The sequence below is a fragment of the Apium graveolens genome, chromosome 4 (genome assembly GCF_009905375.1).
Source record: "Apium graveolens cultivar Ventura chromosome 4, ASM990537v1, whole genome shotgun sequence".
Taxonomy (NCBI): Eukaryota; Viridiplantae; Streptophyta; class Magnoliopsida; order Apiales; family Apiaceae; genus Apium; species Apium graveolens.
Genome location: NC_133650.1, coordinates 296905813 through 296922745, shown reverse-complemented (window position 1 = coordinate 296922745; position 16933 = coordinate 296905813). Strand labels below are relative to the sequence as shown.

Sequence of the window (16933 nt, the reverse complement as noted above, 5' to 3'; positions counted from 1 at the left end):
CATCGGCCGGTTGTTCTTGCCAACCGGACCCGACTCGGTGGATTCTAAATATTAACCCGATTTTAATCCTAAAAAGCCCTAATTTGAATTTCAGTTTATGTTTCTGAATTTTAATTAATTATTTATAGTTTATAAAATCAGAATTAGTTTTTATTAATTCTGAAAACTAATTAAAAATTAGTTTTAAATTTTGTAAAATATTATTAATAGTTTCTGAATTATTTTCTTAAATTAGAAATTCGAATTTAATTATTTAATTAATTATTTAACTATTTATCTAATTATTTATCTATTTAATTATTATTCAATAGTTAAGTAAATAATTAATAATTAAGGATTAAAATTTATCGAATATTACGAGAAAAGATTCGATAATTAGGAAATAAAACGAGTAACTCGTGTTCATTCGGGTAATTGAACGATAAGTTCGATTATTATTACTCGAACGATAGTTAACTATTCCCTAGAATATCGTAATAAGTATTCGTAACGAATAATTAAATACAGATAGTTAATTTAAGTCGTATAAATGGTAATAATAACCGTAATGTTTCAATAATTATGCGAGAAATGCGAATAACTCGTAGAAACACGAGTAGTTGATCGTTGAGTTGGAATATGATTCGAATAATAACTTAATTATTCGATAATTATCGTATCCGCTAACGATATCGATTATTTATTTGTAAATATTCGATCTAATCGAGTAAGTAATAATAAATTGTAGATACTTGTAATAAATTGTAATTAATCCTAATGATTAGGGATTAATTATTGTAGATTATTAAATAATCACTTATTAAATTTTTATTAGTTATTTATTATTTATTAATTATTTAAAAAGGATTAATTATTTCGATAATTAATAAAATTACTTTCAATAAATCATAACATATTCATTTTAACTCCAAAAATTATAGAAAAATTATTTTTGACTTTGTTTTTTCTTAAATAATTATTTAAAAATTATTTTAGGGTTTAAAAATTTGAAATAATTATTTATATTGGATAAATAAATTGAATTATCAGTGTTTAATTGATAGTAATTAGACCGTTAGTCCGATTTGAGCGAAATGAAAGCCCTTTGACTCAGAAAAATGAATTCTTTTCATTAAAAATAATATTAAGACCTAATTTCTTCTAGAAATTAGTTGACTTTATTATTTGCTTGATTATCAGTCGAAGTGCATGCCGAGACGAGTCCGAAAAATTCCGGAAAAATGGGAAACAAGGCAGATGATGATCAGTGAAGTGATCAGCGAGTCGATTTTGATTTAAAAAAAAATTATTTTAACTATAAAAATGATTATGTGCTGATGTACTTAAGTGTATTATGTGGTTAATCGAGTCTTATCTACTAATATATAATATACGAGTCAGTTATAAGCGCATTGGTAGATAATAGGAATGACGTGAAGTCGATTCAAGATGCAATTGAAGTACAAAATGACTTAACCAGTCTATTTTGCTAACAGAAGCTAAGCCAGCAAGGCAGGTCGAGTAGGTGATAGACGAAGGTGATTTAATTGCAGTGGGTCACGCAGAAGGCAAGTTTCTCCCCTATTCTATTTTCAGAATAGTGATATTTTCTTCAGATTCTTATCACGCTTGCACTCTTTTAATTCTCTTGTTCATATTTCATTTCGATTCTTGCTTATCCTTTTTATTTGACTTTATTATTCATATTCCAATTGCTACTCACAATTATTGATATATTCTGGTGATTAGAATATATTAAAGCATACCGATTGTTCCGGTTGCTATGCCAGGGACTGGATAATAATACTTTGGGGATTAAGTTTACTTAATCCTAAGGTCCGGGACATAACCGGATCCTTGAGATGGGCCGTAGTGCATGGGTGCCCGACGGGATCTATATAGTGGGATATAGATATGCACTGTATCCTGGCTGATCAGCAGGGTATAGATGCGAACTTGAGTCCATTTTAGTTCGTTTATATTCGCCAATAATGGCCTTCTTTCTATTCTCGCGGGGTTATATCTTACATATATACCCGGGTTACGGATTTATTTAAATTACTTTAACACTGTTTATATTTGCGGACTTGTTGAGCAATTGTTGGCTCACCCTTTTTGTTGTTATTCACCTTATTATTTTCAGTTAAGAAGGAATATGAAACCCATCAGGACTCGAGTGGTAAAGAAGCGGGTCAAGCCTCATGATCCTCTCATACCCAAGGTGTTGATCTCAATCTAGGAAGAAAGCTTTGAGTTGCCTGAACAGGTGGTGTGTAGATAGTTAGTGTGTGTGTTTGAATATAGATGAACTTAGTTTAAAACAGATTAGACAATGGTTTGTAATAAAGAGAGTTTGTGAGATTTTGAATTTGGTTTGTAATAAAAGTAGATAGTGGTTCTTGTTTTCATACTTCAACCTAAAAAGATCCTGGTTAGTGTTAAAGGGGTTTAGTTTTATTTCTTTATTATTGTTAATCAGATTGTACAGGTTTGGTGATTAGCTAGTAACCCCCAGACTTATACCCCGGGTCTGGAGGGCGTTACAATAGTGCATATGTTGGTTCTTGTTTCCAGTCTCGTTCATTTGGCACTCGCCAGTAATGGCAAGTTATTATTTCTTTACAGAAACAGATGGTTGTTCAAACCAGCAGATTACCGGTTCTTTCATTCTTCTCTCTTACACTATATATATTGTTGCAGGCTTGTTGAGCAATTTTGGCTCACCCTCTTTTATTGTTGTTCACCTTGTTTTTCAGTTAAGGTAGAGAATGAAATCCATCAGAACCCGAGTAGTCAAGAAGCGAGTCAAGTAGCGAGACCCTCTAATACCAAGGGTGTTTCTCCCTATCCCAAAAGAGAGCTTTAAGTTGCCAGATCAGGTGTAGCAGGATAAGTAATAGTTGTAATTTGAATAAAAGATGTTTAGTTTAAAAATGTGAATAGAATAATGTTTTGTAATAAAGAGAGTTCTTGAGACAGATTGTTTAAACTGGTTTGTCGTTCTTGTTTTCAATCCTTAACCTTGAAAAGATCATGAGTAGTAGTAGTTCAGGGTAATTATTTTATTTATATTATATTTGTACATGTTTATTGAGTAATTAGTGTAAATAATGCCCCAAATTTATACTCGGATTTGGAGGGTGTTATAATAATTATTGCAAGAGTTCACCTTTCACAACCAAATATTGTTCATCCTTCACGAGTTTACGCTTTCAGCATGTCTATAACTGATATACGACATGGAGATAGCAGAGGTGCCTTCAACGTGTTTATACCTGGTATCTAGCATTTAGATAGCAAGGGTGTCGCTTCTGTAATCTTAGTTTATGCGATTGGTGTTTCTGAATACTGGTTTAACAATGGTTTTTAGGTGATATGGTCAATTATGATGTTACTATTTTCAGATATGTTAATGCAGTTTGAATAGTTTGGGATGTTTTTTTTATTACATTTTTAGTTTTAAGAATTTTTGAATCCGCGTGTTAAGAGATTACGAAACAAATCATCTATCTATTTTTAGTATATTATTTGTTTTACAACCCGATTGTATCGGCAGTTGGGGGTTTGTCCCGGTTGTATTATGTTAAAATTAATGAAAACTGTGTTTTATTTGTCAAAAAAATAAATCTTCGGTTTCAGTTTCAACCGGACTCCTCAAAATATAGTATCTAATAAAATCAATCAAATGTGAATATAAACCCGATCCATTAATCTGCCAAATTTTGGTCATCTAGCATGGTTAACGGTAGTTGGGTTCCTGTACCTCTTGCGGGAGGTCAGTAGTTCGATCCCGTTACGTGTGTGTGTAATTAATTAGTAAAAAACATGGTTACTGGTCATCGGTTAAGTGTCGTGAGAATAAAATTTTTATAAGTATATAATTTTTAATTAACAAAATTGGCTTCATGTAGTTTTTCAATTGAAAAAATTTTATACTATCCAACCTCAATTTTATTTTGTGGCATAATGTGTCCGTTTGGGAAATCTTAAAATAAGTAATTTATGATTTAAAATAAATAAGTAACTAATCCAGGGGCGTCAGATCTATATTTCAAGGGCCCAGATTTAAAGAAATTTTTTTAGCCTTCCACGGAAGGGCTTTTTCCTTATTAAAATATTGATCTAAGGGTTCTGGAATAGTGTGTTAAATATGTCTTATATGGCACATGAATTACCACCCAAAATAAATAAGTGACTTATGAGTGATAAATAGATGAATCATTATAAGTTATATAAGTGTTTGTATAATATTACTTATAAGTCAGAATATTTTTTACTTGAATAAATCAAAAAATATATATTTTTAATATAATTATCTTAATGCGTGAATTCGAGAATAGCTTTAACATTTAAAAATATATTTTTTTAAAACTTAGGTTAATAAAAAGGCGAAAAATTAAATTAAGTAAAAAAAATACATCGTTATTAATATTCAACTTATCGGATTATAACTTAAAAATTCAACTTATAAATTAGATCAACAAATACTCATCAACAAATACGTGATTACTAGTGAATAAGTTACTTATTTAGTGGCCATGCCCAATGTTTGTTTTAAATCCAGGCAAAACTTATTTTAACTGTTTTTCATTTCTTGTTTATTCAACACGGAGAGTGGGGCATCCAGAAACGTTTCATTCACAGGGACCCACCGGCACTGATAACACACACACAACATAGAAGAAAAAAAATGAGAAAAGTATAACAGCAGGAGAGCCTAAATATAAATAATTTTATTAATTATATATACACAAATCTCACTCCTCTCGCCGGAAGCTCTCTGCCATTGCTACCATGGTTTCCTCCAGTAAGATCAAATCCGTCGATTTTTACAGGTACATATTATTTATTTTATTCTCTTATTACTTAATTCTCCGTTCGAAATATATTTGTAGATCTCTTGATTAATTTATTCTATTAATTAATCTCGACTTTGTCACTTTCGATTTATCGTATCTCGATGTTTTTATGCTGTTCGCTATTTCGATTATATCTACTTGACTAGTCCACATTTCTATTCAATTAATTCGTTACTTGATTATGATATATGTATTAGCTGTTAAATCATGACTAGAGTGATACTTGTATGTAAGTTAGGGTGTTGGTTGATTTTACGATAGGTACTAAAATGCTTGTCGATTTGTATCGAATTATTGTGCATTTTTTGTTTAAATTATTGTTTCGTTTATTTGCAGAAAAATCCCGAGGGATTTGACCGAAGCGTCGTTGTCAGGTGCTGGATTGTCAATACTTGCTGCCTTTTTCATGATTTTCTTGTTTGGAATGGTAGGAAGCTCTCCGCCCTTTGGTACATATAGAGCTCTGTTTGGTTCAGTTGGAAGAGAGTTGTCTGTTTAGTGATTGCGGCTTTATTCTTTACGTTCTATTGGACCTTTGTTTCCTCTTTATTTTTGCTTTGCCTATGCATTATCGATATGCGGTCTATGCATTTCCGTTACTCCTGTTGATTTGTTAAACTGGAACAGCTGTTTTTTTGGGAGCATAATACTGGCTACACTTGGACATAGCTAAGTAATTGTTTTCGTTTTGTAGGAACTAAATAGCTATTTGACGGTTACCCCCACAACATCAGTCATTGTGGACAAGAGTCCTGATGAAGATTTCTTACGCATTGATTTTAATATTAGGTATGGTATAGTGTGTTAATTGTTGTCAAATTATAACTCTCTATTTGTAGTTTACTAGTTTCTTAGGTTTGTTTTTAACTTATATGTTAGTGTTCTTATTCTTTGTTAGATTATCGAAGTACCCATATTTATATTTTTTTGCTAAGCTGCCAATATTTATCTTCAGCTTAGCTTATCTGACAACAGTAGAGTCTATAGGCTTTTTTTTTTACTTTTTTTTTTAACTAGTAGCAGCACAAGTTTTTTCCAGGCTTGAGTAATTGGAAGTCATTGTACTCGCAAAAAGTATTTTTGTTATAAATATCTCATAAACTATATCAATGGAGTCTCAATGGATAACATGGAGGTTCTTTGCAGTCTACACGGCTATTGTGCGAGCCGTTTTCTTTTACAATCCTTCACTTTGTTTTATGTTCATTTCTAACAGATTGCTTGATAGCCTTTTCTTAGTTGTAGTACCTAAATTGTACATGTTATGTAGAAGTAGTAGTACTTACTAGTTTGAATTTTTTATAATTTAAATAGTTTGCTAATAATTGTCTTTTTGAAATTTGTGGTAGTTTTCCAGCACTATCTTGTGAATTTGCTTCTGTGGACATGAATGATGTTTTGGGAACAGTAAGTCAATTATTCTATTTTTGGCAGTTCCCTAATCAGCAGTAAACATGTAGCTTCAAAATTTGCGCAGTTTTAGTTTTTTCATTCTTGAGATAGCTATGCCATATAACTAATTGGCTCGAGTTTGCATACTCTTATTTGCAGAACAGGTTGAATGTAACTAAGACAGTTCGCAAGTATCCGATAGATCGAAACTTTAAATCTACTGGTACTGAATTTCTAGCTGGACCAGTTTCGAAAGTCATTAAGCACGATGATTTTGTTGAAGGAGTATATGCTGAAGGTGCCATTTCACTGAATGCACATAATTTTGATAAATTTTCTCATCTGTAAGTATATTTAAGTTCCATTAGAATCCTTGATTGTTGTTTAATATCACTGCACTGGGCGCTCTCCTAAATCTGAACATACTTTTGCAGGCATCCAATTTTGGTTGTAAACTTCTTTGCTCCATGGTGCTCCTGGAGTAATAAACTGGTGATTGTTTTAATTTTCTCAGTCATTGCTTAAATCTTTAATTATATTGGTTCTAGTTTACTTTCTCCTATTAGAACCTGATTTTTTTTTGTTTTCGCTTAAATTGCATATTTAATCTATAATCCATCAATTTTGTAGTTGTATACTTTTGTAATCTACACTACTTAAAATCCAAAATATGAACTAATTTGACATCTCTAAATGTATCCTGCCTTGCATTCTCTTGTCAGAGACCTTCATGGGAGAAAGCTGCAAAAATCATGAGGGAAAGGTTGAGCTAACTCTATTTATGTTACAGTTGCATATAGTTCTGCTCTCTCTATATATGGAGAAGCATGCTAACTAGGGGAACTTATTATCAAATTGTTCCCAGGTATGACCCAGAAATGGATGGGCGTATTCTTTTGGCAAAGGTTGATTGCACGGAAGAAAATGAGTTGTGTAGAAGGTATCTTATTGATTCATATATGTTCTAAAGAGAAAATGAATTTCTGTATGCAAATTTATTTACTAAATGACGTGCGACTCGATCTCCTCTAATAAATAAGTGATATTTATTGGATACTCGACATCATATTTTCTGCTCTGTAGGATACTCCTCTCCATGAATTATTGTGTTTATTCAAGTATACTGCAAAGTGCAAACAAAAGAAAACTCTTGTGGCTATGACCATCTCAATAAGATCAATGCGAAGGTCTTATACTCTGTTAGGTTATTGTTTAGTGAGTCGCTGTATTATACACATAACTGATTTTTAGCTGTGTGCAATTAACATAGGTCAATTTGTCAGGTAAGAGCTTGGAACATTAACCAGACTTTTAATTTGAATTCGAGGTTGTTTTAGGGGTGTGTGCGTGGATAATCACCCAGACGTCTGGGTGGTTATCTGATTGGCATGTTCTCGCTACAGGGGGGGGGGGTAATTTTATTGTTCTAGAGTGAGTTTTCCTCTGCCTGGTAAATTAATTTAATTGCAAAATAAGAGAACATAATCTGATGGGCTCCCAGACAGAAGAGTTATATAAAAGTCCGTTCATTACTGTTTAAGCGAAATTGCTTCTGCAGCTTGAACCAAGGAACACTTGGATGTACTGCATAAGTGCATATATCGGAACATGCATGACTTCCAATAATGTCAATTGCCTTGCCAATTTTTAAAGTGTTTATGCGGTTTCAGTGATAATTACTGTGTCATGGATTTTCAGAAATCACATACAAGGCTATCCTTCCATTCGCATTTTCCGTAAGGGAAGTGACGTCAGGTACACTTTCCAGATTCCAATTTCACAATGTGTATATATATTCCAAAATTTCAGTATGCTGTTTTGTAGATTTTTTTCCTGCAAGATTCCAGTATTTTTTTAAAAACGGTGCACGTTCTGTTTCACATGTTATAATGTCTGCTCTTGTTATATGTTTTCTTTTTACAATATTTCATACCAGAGATGAGCATGGACACCATGAGCATGAAGCTTACTACGGAGATCGTGATACTGATAGCCTGGTTAATGTAAGAACCTACTAATTTCAGAATAATTTTGTTTTCTTTTCGCTTTCTGAAAAATAGGACAAGAGATTCAGGTATTGGGTAAAATGCGTAGGATATTTATTCTTTGTGATACAATATTACTGATACAGGTCATGTATTTCATCCCTTGCAGACAATGGAAGCGCTGGCTACCTCTATTGCTTTGGAATCTCAGAAGCTTGCTTTGGAGGACAAGTCTGAAAAGGTTTCTGATAAGAAACCTGCTCCGGTAACAGGTGGATGTAGAGTTGAAGGTTTTGTACGCGTCAAAAAGGTAAAAGATCATTTTATAAATGAGAGTCAATTGGATCCTGATCGGATTGTTGTTTTGTCAGACCTGAAGTTGGCTAAACTATACACACACACACACATATATGTAGTAGGCTTATATACACACACACACACACATACACACACAGTAGGCTTATTCCTTATCAGGATGTATTTTGTGTAGATTTGGATCATATTGCGCAGCAATATTTTACATTTGCAAATTGTGTTTATGTTTTATGTAGTCAATCAGTCATCCATACAGAAACAGTTCAACTTCTTGACCTCAGAATGTGTATACTGCAGGTTCCAGGGAACCTTGTTGTCTCAGCTCGTTCAGGGGCACACTCTTTTGATGCTTCACAGATGAATATGTCCCATATAATAACTAATCTTTCCTTTGGCAAGAAAATCACTCCAAAAGTGATGACTGATCTTAATCGGGTGCTACCTTATATCGGCCGAAGCCATAACAAGTTGTATAACCAGGCATTTATCACTCACCCAGGGGATTCAAATATTACTGTAAGCTTCTTACTGGCCACATTAATATTGATTCATCATTTCTCAGTTTTTATATTGGTGTTCATACGCCTGATCAGGAGGTTGGTTCTTCTGTTAATTACATTTTTTCCCTTTTGTGCTGGGATGGGTTAAATTCTGGATGTTGATAATTGCTACATCCCATGTACATAACAAATTAACAATGTTGAAAGGCTTCTGTTCCCCTTTTAGATTGGTATATACAGAATTTCACTTATCATGTTATCTCTTGCCTACCTTAGAGTCGGGGTTATACTTTGAAGCCACTAGATAAATAGATATACATATGGTGTGGTCAAGTGTTGTGAGGGGGCAGGTCTGCTGCTCCACCTTGCAGACTTGCAGTTGCCTCATTATCGTGCCTTAACTCCTTTCATGAATACAAGTACTCAACACATGGAACATTGTCAGGACTGATGTCAAAATCCTATTGTAATATTTGCAGATAGAGCATTATCTTCAGATTGTTAAGACGGAGGTGATGACAAGAGCGTATAAAATTGTTGAAGACTATGAGTACACAGCTCATAGTAGTTTGGTCAATAGCCCTGCGGTTCCAGCTGCGAAATTTCATCTGGAGCTGTCTCCGTTACAGGTTTCGAGATTATAGATATAATGCTTCTAGAGTTAATTACAGTTCTTATACAGTCGATCTTTAAAACTTTTTATTTTCAGGTCCTAATTGAAGAGAAGCCAAAATCTTTTTCGCACTTCCTCACTAATCTCTGTGCCATTATTGGTGGTGTTTTCACGGTTTGTTCTCTCTCCCTCTCCCTCTCATTCTCCCTCTCCCTCTCTCCCTCCCTCCCCCCCCTCTCTCTCAGTCCCTCCCTCCCTCCCTCCCTCTCTTTCCCCTCCTCTCGCTCCCCCTCTCCCTCCCGCCGGCTCCCTCCCCCCCCCTCTCTCTCTCTCTCTCTATATATATATATATACTTGTTTGTGGTTATAGCAATAGCTTTTGGAATTTATTCATTTATTGTTTGCTTGCATAGGTTGCTGGGATATTGGATTCTATTCTTCACAATACTCTAAGGCTGATTAAAAAAGTTGAGTTAGGAAAAAATTTCTGATAGGAAGCAGCTGGGCAGTGTCTAAAGAATATCAATACACTGTTCATATTAATCGGGCCCTTTAAAGTTATTTACTTGTAATAGACATTACTGTCTTTGTACACAATTTTGGCAGTGTATTTGGAGAGTGCAGAAAAATGACAATCCAGCATTATAGAAATGACTTGCACCTTAGGGATTCTTGTATTACATTGCTAATTATTATCATATGTTCTTTCCCAGCTTGTGCCCTCCCCTCCCCGAAAAAATCGATCTGCACTTTGAGGGTTTCTTATGCTACATAACTATTGTAATAGCTATCGTCTATTTTGTGGTTGTTCCCTTTCCTCTGGTAAAAAAAGCGCACTCACTTCCAATCTTTGTATAGAGGCGATGAATCATGCTCTCTACATTATTCAAGCGCCTGCTCTGCCTTCATCTCATTGTCGAATTCACATGTAATAGACATTATTGTCTTTATACTCAAGTTTTGCAGTGTATTTGGAGAGTGCAGACAAATGACAATCCAGCATTATAGCAATGACTTGCGGCTTGAGTATATTCTTTCTTTATAAATTTTGTTCCTAATTTGTGATTCCATTATCTCCAAATAGACCTAAACTTACTGTTATCTTCTGTGTTTTGGGAAATAATATATTATAATTATTTATGAGATTCTACTTTTTTTTATGAAATAAAATTTTAGAATTGTTTTATGAGATTTTAGAATCAAAACTATTTTGAAGGATTATCTCCTGGCAGTATAATAATAATAATAATGAAAGATAATGAAGCAGTCTACATCATTCAAACCTGTGCTCTGCCTTGATCTTATTGTCGAACTCGAACATGAATCAAACCAATAGTGACGGCAGACCTTTACATGGGAACGCCGTCAAAACAAACTCAGCTCAGGGTATAAACAAACACTTTCTGTAACAAATTTACAATGGAAAAACGAACAAACAACACTTTCAATCTTAGCTTGCAAGTCGTCAAGTTAGAGAACTAACATGAGGGATGAACCAAGTAAAACCCCGAAGGAGCAAAGAAACGTGGTAATGGAAGACAAAGCAGCAGCACTATTTTTATGCGGAGAAGTTGGATTCATGTCTGAAGGTGTATCTGGACTCTGTTCACTTGGTGGAGGAGAGGGAGGAGAGTTGCTATATGCTGGTGGAGGATACGACTCTAGAGGCGGTGGTGAGTAGCTGTCAGTTGGTGGAGGAGATGGATTGGACTCCAATGGAGGCGGGGAGTTGCTGTATTTGTCGCTTCTATCAGCCATCACGACAACTACCAACTTCTCGTTCTTGTGACAGTGCTCTTCATTGCCACTAATGAAGTAATGAGGCCCGGATTGGTTGAATTTATAAACAGTGTGACCATCCGTAAACTTCATAATAGGATATGCTGTATTGCAGTTTGTGTAGTCTTCTTTTGTTACATATAGCACTGAATCTTGGTCAGCAGCATAGTTAAACACTGGAAAAACCAAAAAATAAATCATTAGCCTTGTCTATAATAGAAAGCTACAAATGATTTTTAATCAGAAGAGAGGAAGGATAACTGAAGTATTGAGTTTACCGAGAGAGTCGTCGATTTGGAACCGTTTTGATTCTGCCCACTGATTGAATGCATTGGAACCAGAGGGAGCCCAGCCATTGGAGCCTCCAACTATGAACTGGAATGCACAACCATTTTGGAGCAACAACAAAAGACTGAGCAACCCAAAAACATACGATGCTTTGCTTTCATGAATCCTTGTCAACATAGGAATAGCCATTGGAAAACTTAGAAAGAATACCAGATGAACTGTAACTGGCTTCTGAAAACTCGAATAGATTTAATCTGGATGAGCAAATATGGAAGGTATATATAGGTAAAAGTTGCATGGAACTTTAGAAATATTGTCAGTGAAGATTTGCACCCTTTTTAATATTCTTGCCACTGGGATTTCTTGGCCTCCTGTACAAAGCATATGATCACCTTTTTTACACTTCAAAAGATTGAAAATACCTTATGAATGACATGTGTTGTGAACTATCCCTTGCTTGATAGTTCTCAGGAATATTCATAGCTTGTAAAATAGGTTAAACTGGGCTTGTTAAACTTTAATAAACCCTCACAAACTTTGATGGTTCCAATATGACTATATTATCCTCTCTCTTTATTTAACCTCGAGGCCTTTTGTCAGCAAGAACTATCATCCCTTTTCTAGTTTGTACATGTTTCAAGACACGAAGTCTTAAATCTCGTCAAAAAGTTTTAATAGTTGTCCCTATAGCTTAATATCGAAAACTAATGTTAAGTAGGAGTTAACAAGATGATATTTCGGAGAATCTACTGGTTTTTTTTTATTTAGCAAGAGAGTTTATAAATCAATGTAAAATATAAGGTGATAAAATGTGAACCATTTAAGGAACTAGAAATTTCAAAATTTGTACCAAAAACTTATCAAATAGATATGTCATAAGTTAATTAGTTACATCTCTAATAAAAATACAAAACCTCACCTATGTATATATAGTCCACGAATCACAATTTACCAAATCATATTTGAAATTCTTTAAAATTTTTGAAGATGAGAGGTACATTCTTATCAACAACTTTAAATTATAGGGAGATGGTAGAGGTTCTACTTTAAAATTGTAACTAGGCTGTTAACATGCCTGTACTTCTTAACTTATCCCTGTTGGATATTTTAGTATAATTGGATTGACTACATTTTTTTTTGCTAAAATTGGATTGACTAGTTAGAATAATATAATCATAATATTAAATTGAACAAGTCGGGAGAGTGCGGAGTGCACGCTTTGTTCGAGTTTATTGTGATTTTGGTATTATTGTTTATGAGACATTTACATTGGCAGTAGTCACACCTGTTGAAATAAAATGTGTCTGTTAGTTTTAGCCATACTGTTAGACTGAGATGTGTCTGTTGGCAAAAAACACATCTGTTGACATCCATATATAGGTGTTGCATTGATCAATTTTAGGTGTTGGTTCATTTTCTTGAAATTCACAACAAAAACACATTCTCTCTTCTTGCAGAATTTCTGATTTTATCCGATTGATTTATTTGGGTGAACCACAAATAACTTCAATCTGAAAGTGTTCACACGATTTCAGAAAAATCCAAGTTACTACCATATTTTCCCAACATAGATTGAAGTTATTTTTTTTCTGAAGATGACGAACGGAGAATCTGCACAAGATATGATAAGCAAGTTTGCAAAACTGGACAAGTTTGAGGGTCAGGATTCTTAGAAGATGGCAGAAGAAGATGCATTTTCTGTTGAACACGCTGAAGGTTGTGTATGTTCTGAGTACCCCCATACCATAAGTGATTGAGAATGAAACTATTGAACAAACAAGGAAGCACTGCAAATGGGAAAACGATGATTACATCTGCCGCGGTCATATCTTGAACGGTATGTCTGTTTCCCTTTTCGATGTATACCAAAATATTGATTCAGCGAAAGAATTGTGGGATTCTCTTGAATCCAAGTACATGGAAGAAGATGCTTCTAGTAAGAAGTTTCTGGTCAGTAATTTTATGAACTATAAAATGGTCGATTCTAGACCTGTGATGGAATAATACAATAAATTGTTAAGGATTCTGGGACAGTTTGTTCAACACAATTTGAAGATGGATGAATCTATCTCTGTTTATGATGTTATAGACAAACTGCCACCATCATGGAAGGATTTTAAACACACCTTGAAACATAATAAAGATGATATGACGCAGGTTGAACTTGGAAGTCACTTCAGAATTGAAGAGGCTTTGAGAACTCAAGAAATTGAGAATACTCCTACGGGCAAGAACCAAGTCGGTGATTTTTCTGTAAATATGGTTGAATATGGTGGGCCTTCTAAGAAATCTAAGGATGGCAAGGGTGATAAACGGAAGTTTAAAGGAAACTACAACTTTTCCAACAAAAAACCTACGATGGCATGTTGGAAGTGTGGCAAACCTGGACATTTCAAGAAGGATTTTCGGGTTGGTAAAGTCAAGCAGAAAAAGCAAAATGCTGGTCAAAGTGGATCCAAAGATCTAGAAAAGCAACAAGGTCAGATTTTAATACAAAATTATAATTCTTGTCAGAATTATGTATCACTAATATCTGAGATATTTTATGTGCAGGATGATAATGTTGCTTGGTGGATTGATTCAGGAGCAACGCGTCATGTATGTAAAGATCTTCGTTGGTTCATAGACTTTCAACCAATCGAAGATGGATCTATCTTAAAGATGGGAAATGGTGCAACTGAACCGATCAAAGGACTAGGAAATGTCAAGCTAGTTTTTTCTTCTGGAAAATGTAAATTATTAAATAATGTGTTGTATGTTCCGGGGATTCGAAAGTATCTCTTGTCTGGTGTTGTATTAAATAATCATGGATATAAACAAGTTTATGAAAGTGACAAGTATATCTTGTCAAAACATGGTAATTTTGTTGACTTTGGCTATTTATGTAATGGTATGTTTATGTTGAATGTAAATACTCCATTTAATAAAGAATCTGCTTGTATGGCTTCTACTAGTACTAGCAATAGTTTGAATAAATCAGAATTATGACATGCTAGACTAGGACATGTACATTATAAAAGAATAAAAGATATGTCTAAAATGAGTCTCATACCTGCTATTGATTTAAACAATGAAAAATGTAAAACATGCATGTTGACAAAGATAACTAGAATGCCCTTTAAAGATGCTAATAGGGTGTCTGATGTATTAGAACTAATATATAGTGATTTATGTGATTTTCATTCTACACCATCATTAGAAAATAAAAAGTATGTAGTTACTTTTATTGATGATGCTTCTAGATATTGTTATGTATATTTGTTGCATGCAAAGGATGAAGCTGTTGACTTCTTTAAAATATATAAAGAAGAAGTAGAGCTACATCAGAGTAGCATGATTAAAAATCTATGTACTGATAGAGGAGGAGAGTATTATGATCCGGTATATTTTCGATCTACTGGTATAATACATCAAACCATGGCTCCTTATACACCACTACAAAATGGTGTGGCAGAAAGAAAGAATAGGACTTTGAAAGAAATGGTTAATCCCTTGTTATCCTACTCGGGTTTGAGTGAGGGTTTTTGGGGTGAGGCAAAAATTCACTTGTAGCATACCATATCTCAATGGATTGGCGTAATTTTTCTGCTATGTTAACAACCTGTTATTTATTGAAACGAATTCCTAGTAAAAGAAATAAGATTACCCCTTATGAACTTTGATACAAAGAGTCACCAAAATTGAGTTTTCTGAGACTTTGGGGATGTAAAGCAGTTGTAAGACTCACTGAACAAGAAAGAAGAAACTTGGGTGAACAAGGTATAGATTGTATTTTTGTTGGTTATGCTGAGCATTCCATCGCATATAGATTTTATGTGTTAGAATCAAATGACTATGTGTCTGTGAACTCGATTATTGAGTCAAGAGATGCTATCTTTGATGAAAACATATTTACGTCTATGCCTAGGCCAAGGGACATACTTCAGAATTCTTATAGTAGGAACTCAGTTTCTACTGAAGATGTTCATGGACCGTCTGAACCAAGGAGAAGCACTAGAGCTAGAAAAGTGAATTCTTTTGGAGATGATTTTCATCTTTATCTAGTTGAAGGTTCTAGAGATGAAATTGAATATCAATACCAATATTGTTTTATTATTGAGGATGATCCAAAAACTTTTAGTGAAGTTTTGACATCAAGGGATGTTGCATTCTGGAAAGAAGCTATCCAGGATGAGATGTATTCTATCATGAATAATAATACATGAGAATTGAGTGATCTGCCCCCTGGCTGTAAAATATTGGGAAACAGATGGATCTTCAAAAGGAAAATGAAGGTGGACGGTATAATAGATAAGTTTAAAGTTAGATTGGTTATCCAAGGCTTTAGACAAAAAGAAGGGATTGATTATTTTGATACTTATGCTCCTGTTGCTAGGACTTCCACTATTAGGTTGTTAATATCACTTGCTGCTATACACAACCTTGTCATTCATCAAATGGATGTGAAAATTGCATTCTTCAATGGTGAGTTAGATGAAGAGATTTATATGAAACAACCCGAAGGGTTTGTTATGCCTGGTTATTAAAACAAGGTGTGTAAGTTGAAGAAATCACTTTATGGTTTAAAACAAGCACCGAAGGATTGGCATGATAAATTTGATAATGTGGTCTTGTCTAATGGTTATTTTCTTAATCAAGCAGATAAGTGTGTATATAGCAGATTTGATGCTTCTGGTAAAGGAGTTATAATTTGTTTATATGTGGATGACATGTTGATTTTTGGTACTGACCAAAATCAAGTAAATAAAACAAAAAGGTTCTTGTCATCTAATTTTGATATGAAAGACATGGGGGAGGCTGAGGTGATTCTTGGTAAGTGTGAGAACGATGGTATTTCAATTTCTCAATCTCATTATATTGAGAAGATTTTGAAAAAAAAATAACTTTAAGGATTGTTCTCCTGTTAGCACTCCTCTTGATCCTAGTATTAAACTCCTACCTAATAAGGGTGTGGCAGTATCTCTACTTGAATACTCAAGGGCTATTGGTAGTCTTATGTATGCCATGATAAACACTAGGCCGAATATTGCCTATGTTGTTGGAAAGCTTGGTAGTTATACAAGCAAACCAAGTTCACATCATTGGCAAGCCTTAAGTCGAGTGTTCAAGTAATTGAAAGGAACCATGTATTATGGTTTGATATATACTGGATTTCCTTCGATTATTGAAGGTCATTCAGATGCAAGTTGGATTTCCAAGAAGGAAGATCATTCTTCCACAAAT

The 16933-nt window shown here is 34.1% G+C and overlaps 3 protein-coding genes across 4 annotated transcripts; 2 read left to right on the top strand and 1 right to left on the bottom strand.

The window, feature by feature from the left end:
- The first annotated feature begins 4657 nt into the window (after nucleotides 1-4657).
- Nucleotides 4658-10355, top strand: LOC141721280 (protein disulfide isomerase-like 5-4). 2 transcript variants are annotated; one of them, XM_074524112.1, is made up of 15 exons: nucleotides 4658-4814; nucleotides 5175-5265; nucleotides 5533-5627; nucleotides 6188-6245; nucleotides 6390-6574; nucleotides 6665-6722; nucleotides 6953-6993; nucleotides 7096-7170; nucleotides 7929-7985; nucleotides 8167-8233; nucleotides 8385-8525; nucleotides 8828-9046; nucleotides 9510-9659; nucleotides 9740-9817; nucleotides 10057-10355. In XM_074524112.1, the coding sequence occupies exons 1-15, from the start codon at nucleotides 4774-4776 to the stop codon at nucleotides 10132-10134; spliced, it is 1434 nt and encodes a 477-aa protein (XP_074380213.1). In that variant the 5' UTR covers nucleotides 4658-4773; the 3' UTR covers nucleotides 10135-10355. The 2 variants fall into 2 exon arrangements, with proteins under 2 accessions (XP_074380213.1, XP_074380214.1); XM_074524113.1 differs by lacking the exons at nucleotides 4658-4814; nucleotides 5175-5265 and having other exon boundaries at nucleotides 5529-5627; nucleotides 6395-6574.
- Nucleotides 10356-10916: 561 nt separating this feature from the next.
- LOC141721281 (early nodulin-like protein 9) lies at nucleotides 10917-11966 on the bottom strand. Its single transcript, XM_074524114.1, has 2 exons — nucleotides 11701-11966; nucleotides 10917-11598 (listed from the first exon to the last, which is right to left on the bottom strand). The coding sequence occupies exons 1-2, from the start codon at nucleotides 11897-11899 to the stop codon at nucleotides 11114-11116; spliced, it is 684 nt and encodes a 227-aa protein (XP_074380215.1). The 5' UTR covers nucleotides 11900-11966; the 3' UTR covers nucleotides 10917-11113.
- A 2003-nt stretch (nucleotides 11967-13969) lies between these two features.
- Nucleotides 13970-15915, top strand: LOC141719863 (uncharacterized). Its single transcript, XM_074522228.1, has 2 exons — nucleotides 13970-14600; nucleotides 15425-15915. Exons 1-2 carry the CDS (start codon nucleotides 13970-13972, stop codon nucleotides 15913-15915), a joined length of 1122 nt encoding a protein of 373 aa, XP_074378329.1.
- The last annotated feature ends 1018 nt before the right edge of the window (nucleotides 15916-16933 follow it).

Bases quoted from the DNA above. Each gene is read 5' to 3' on its own strand.
- LOC141721280 (XM_074524112.1), top strand. From the start codon at position 4,774: ATGGTTTCCTCCAGTAAGATCAAATCCGTCGATTTTTACAG. The intron at 6,575-6,664 runs GTAAGTATATTT...ATACTTTTGCAG, and splicing joins TTTGATAAATTTTCTCATCT to GCATCCAATTTTGGTTGTAA. The intron at 8,526-8,827 runs GTAAAAGATCAT...TGTATACTGCAG, and splicing joins GTTTTGTACGCGTCAAAAAG to GTTCCAGGGAACCTTGTTGT.
- LOC141721281 (XM_074524114.1), bottom strand. From the start codon at position 11,899: ATGGCTATTCCTATGTTGACAAGGATTCATGAAAGCAAAGCATCGTAT. The intron at 11,599-11,700 runs GTAAACTCAATA...TGGTTTTTCCAG, and splicing joins CCAAATCGACGACTCTCTCG to TGTTTAACTATGCTGCTGAC.
- LOC141719863 (XM_074522228.1), top strand. From the start codon at position 13,970: ATGGTTGAATATGGTGGGCCTTCTAAGAAATCTAAGGATGGCAAGGGT. The intron at 14,601-15,424 runs GTATGTTTATGT...GATGTAAAGCAG, and splicing joins CTTTGGCTATTTATGTAATG to TTGTAAGACTCACTGAACAA.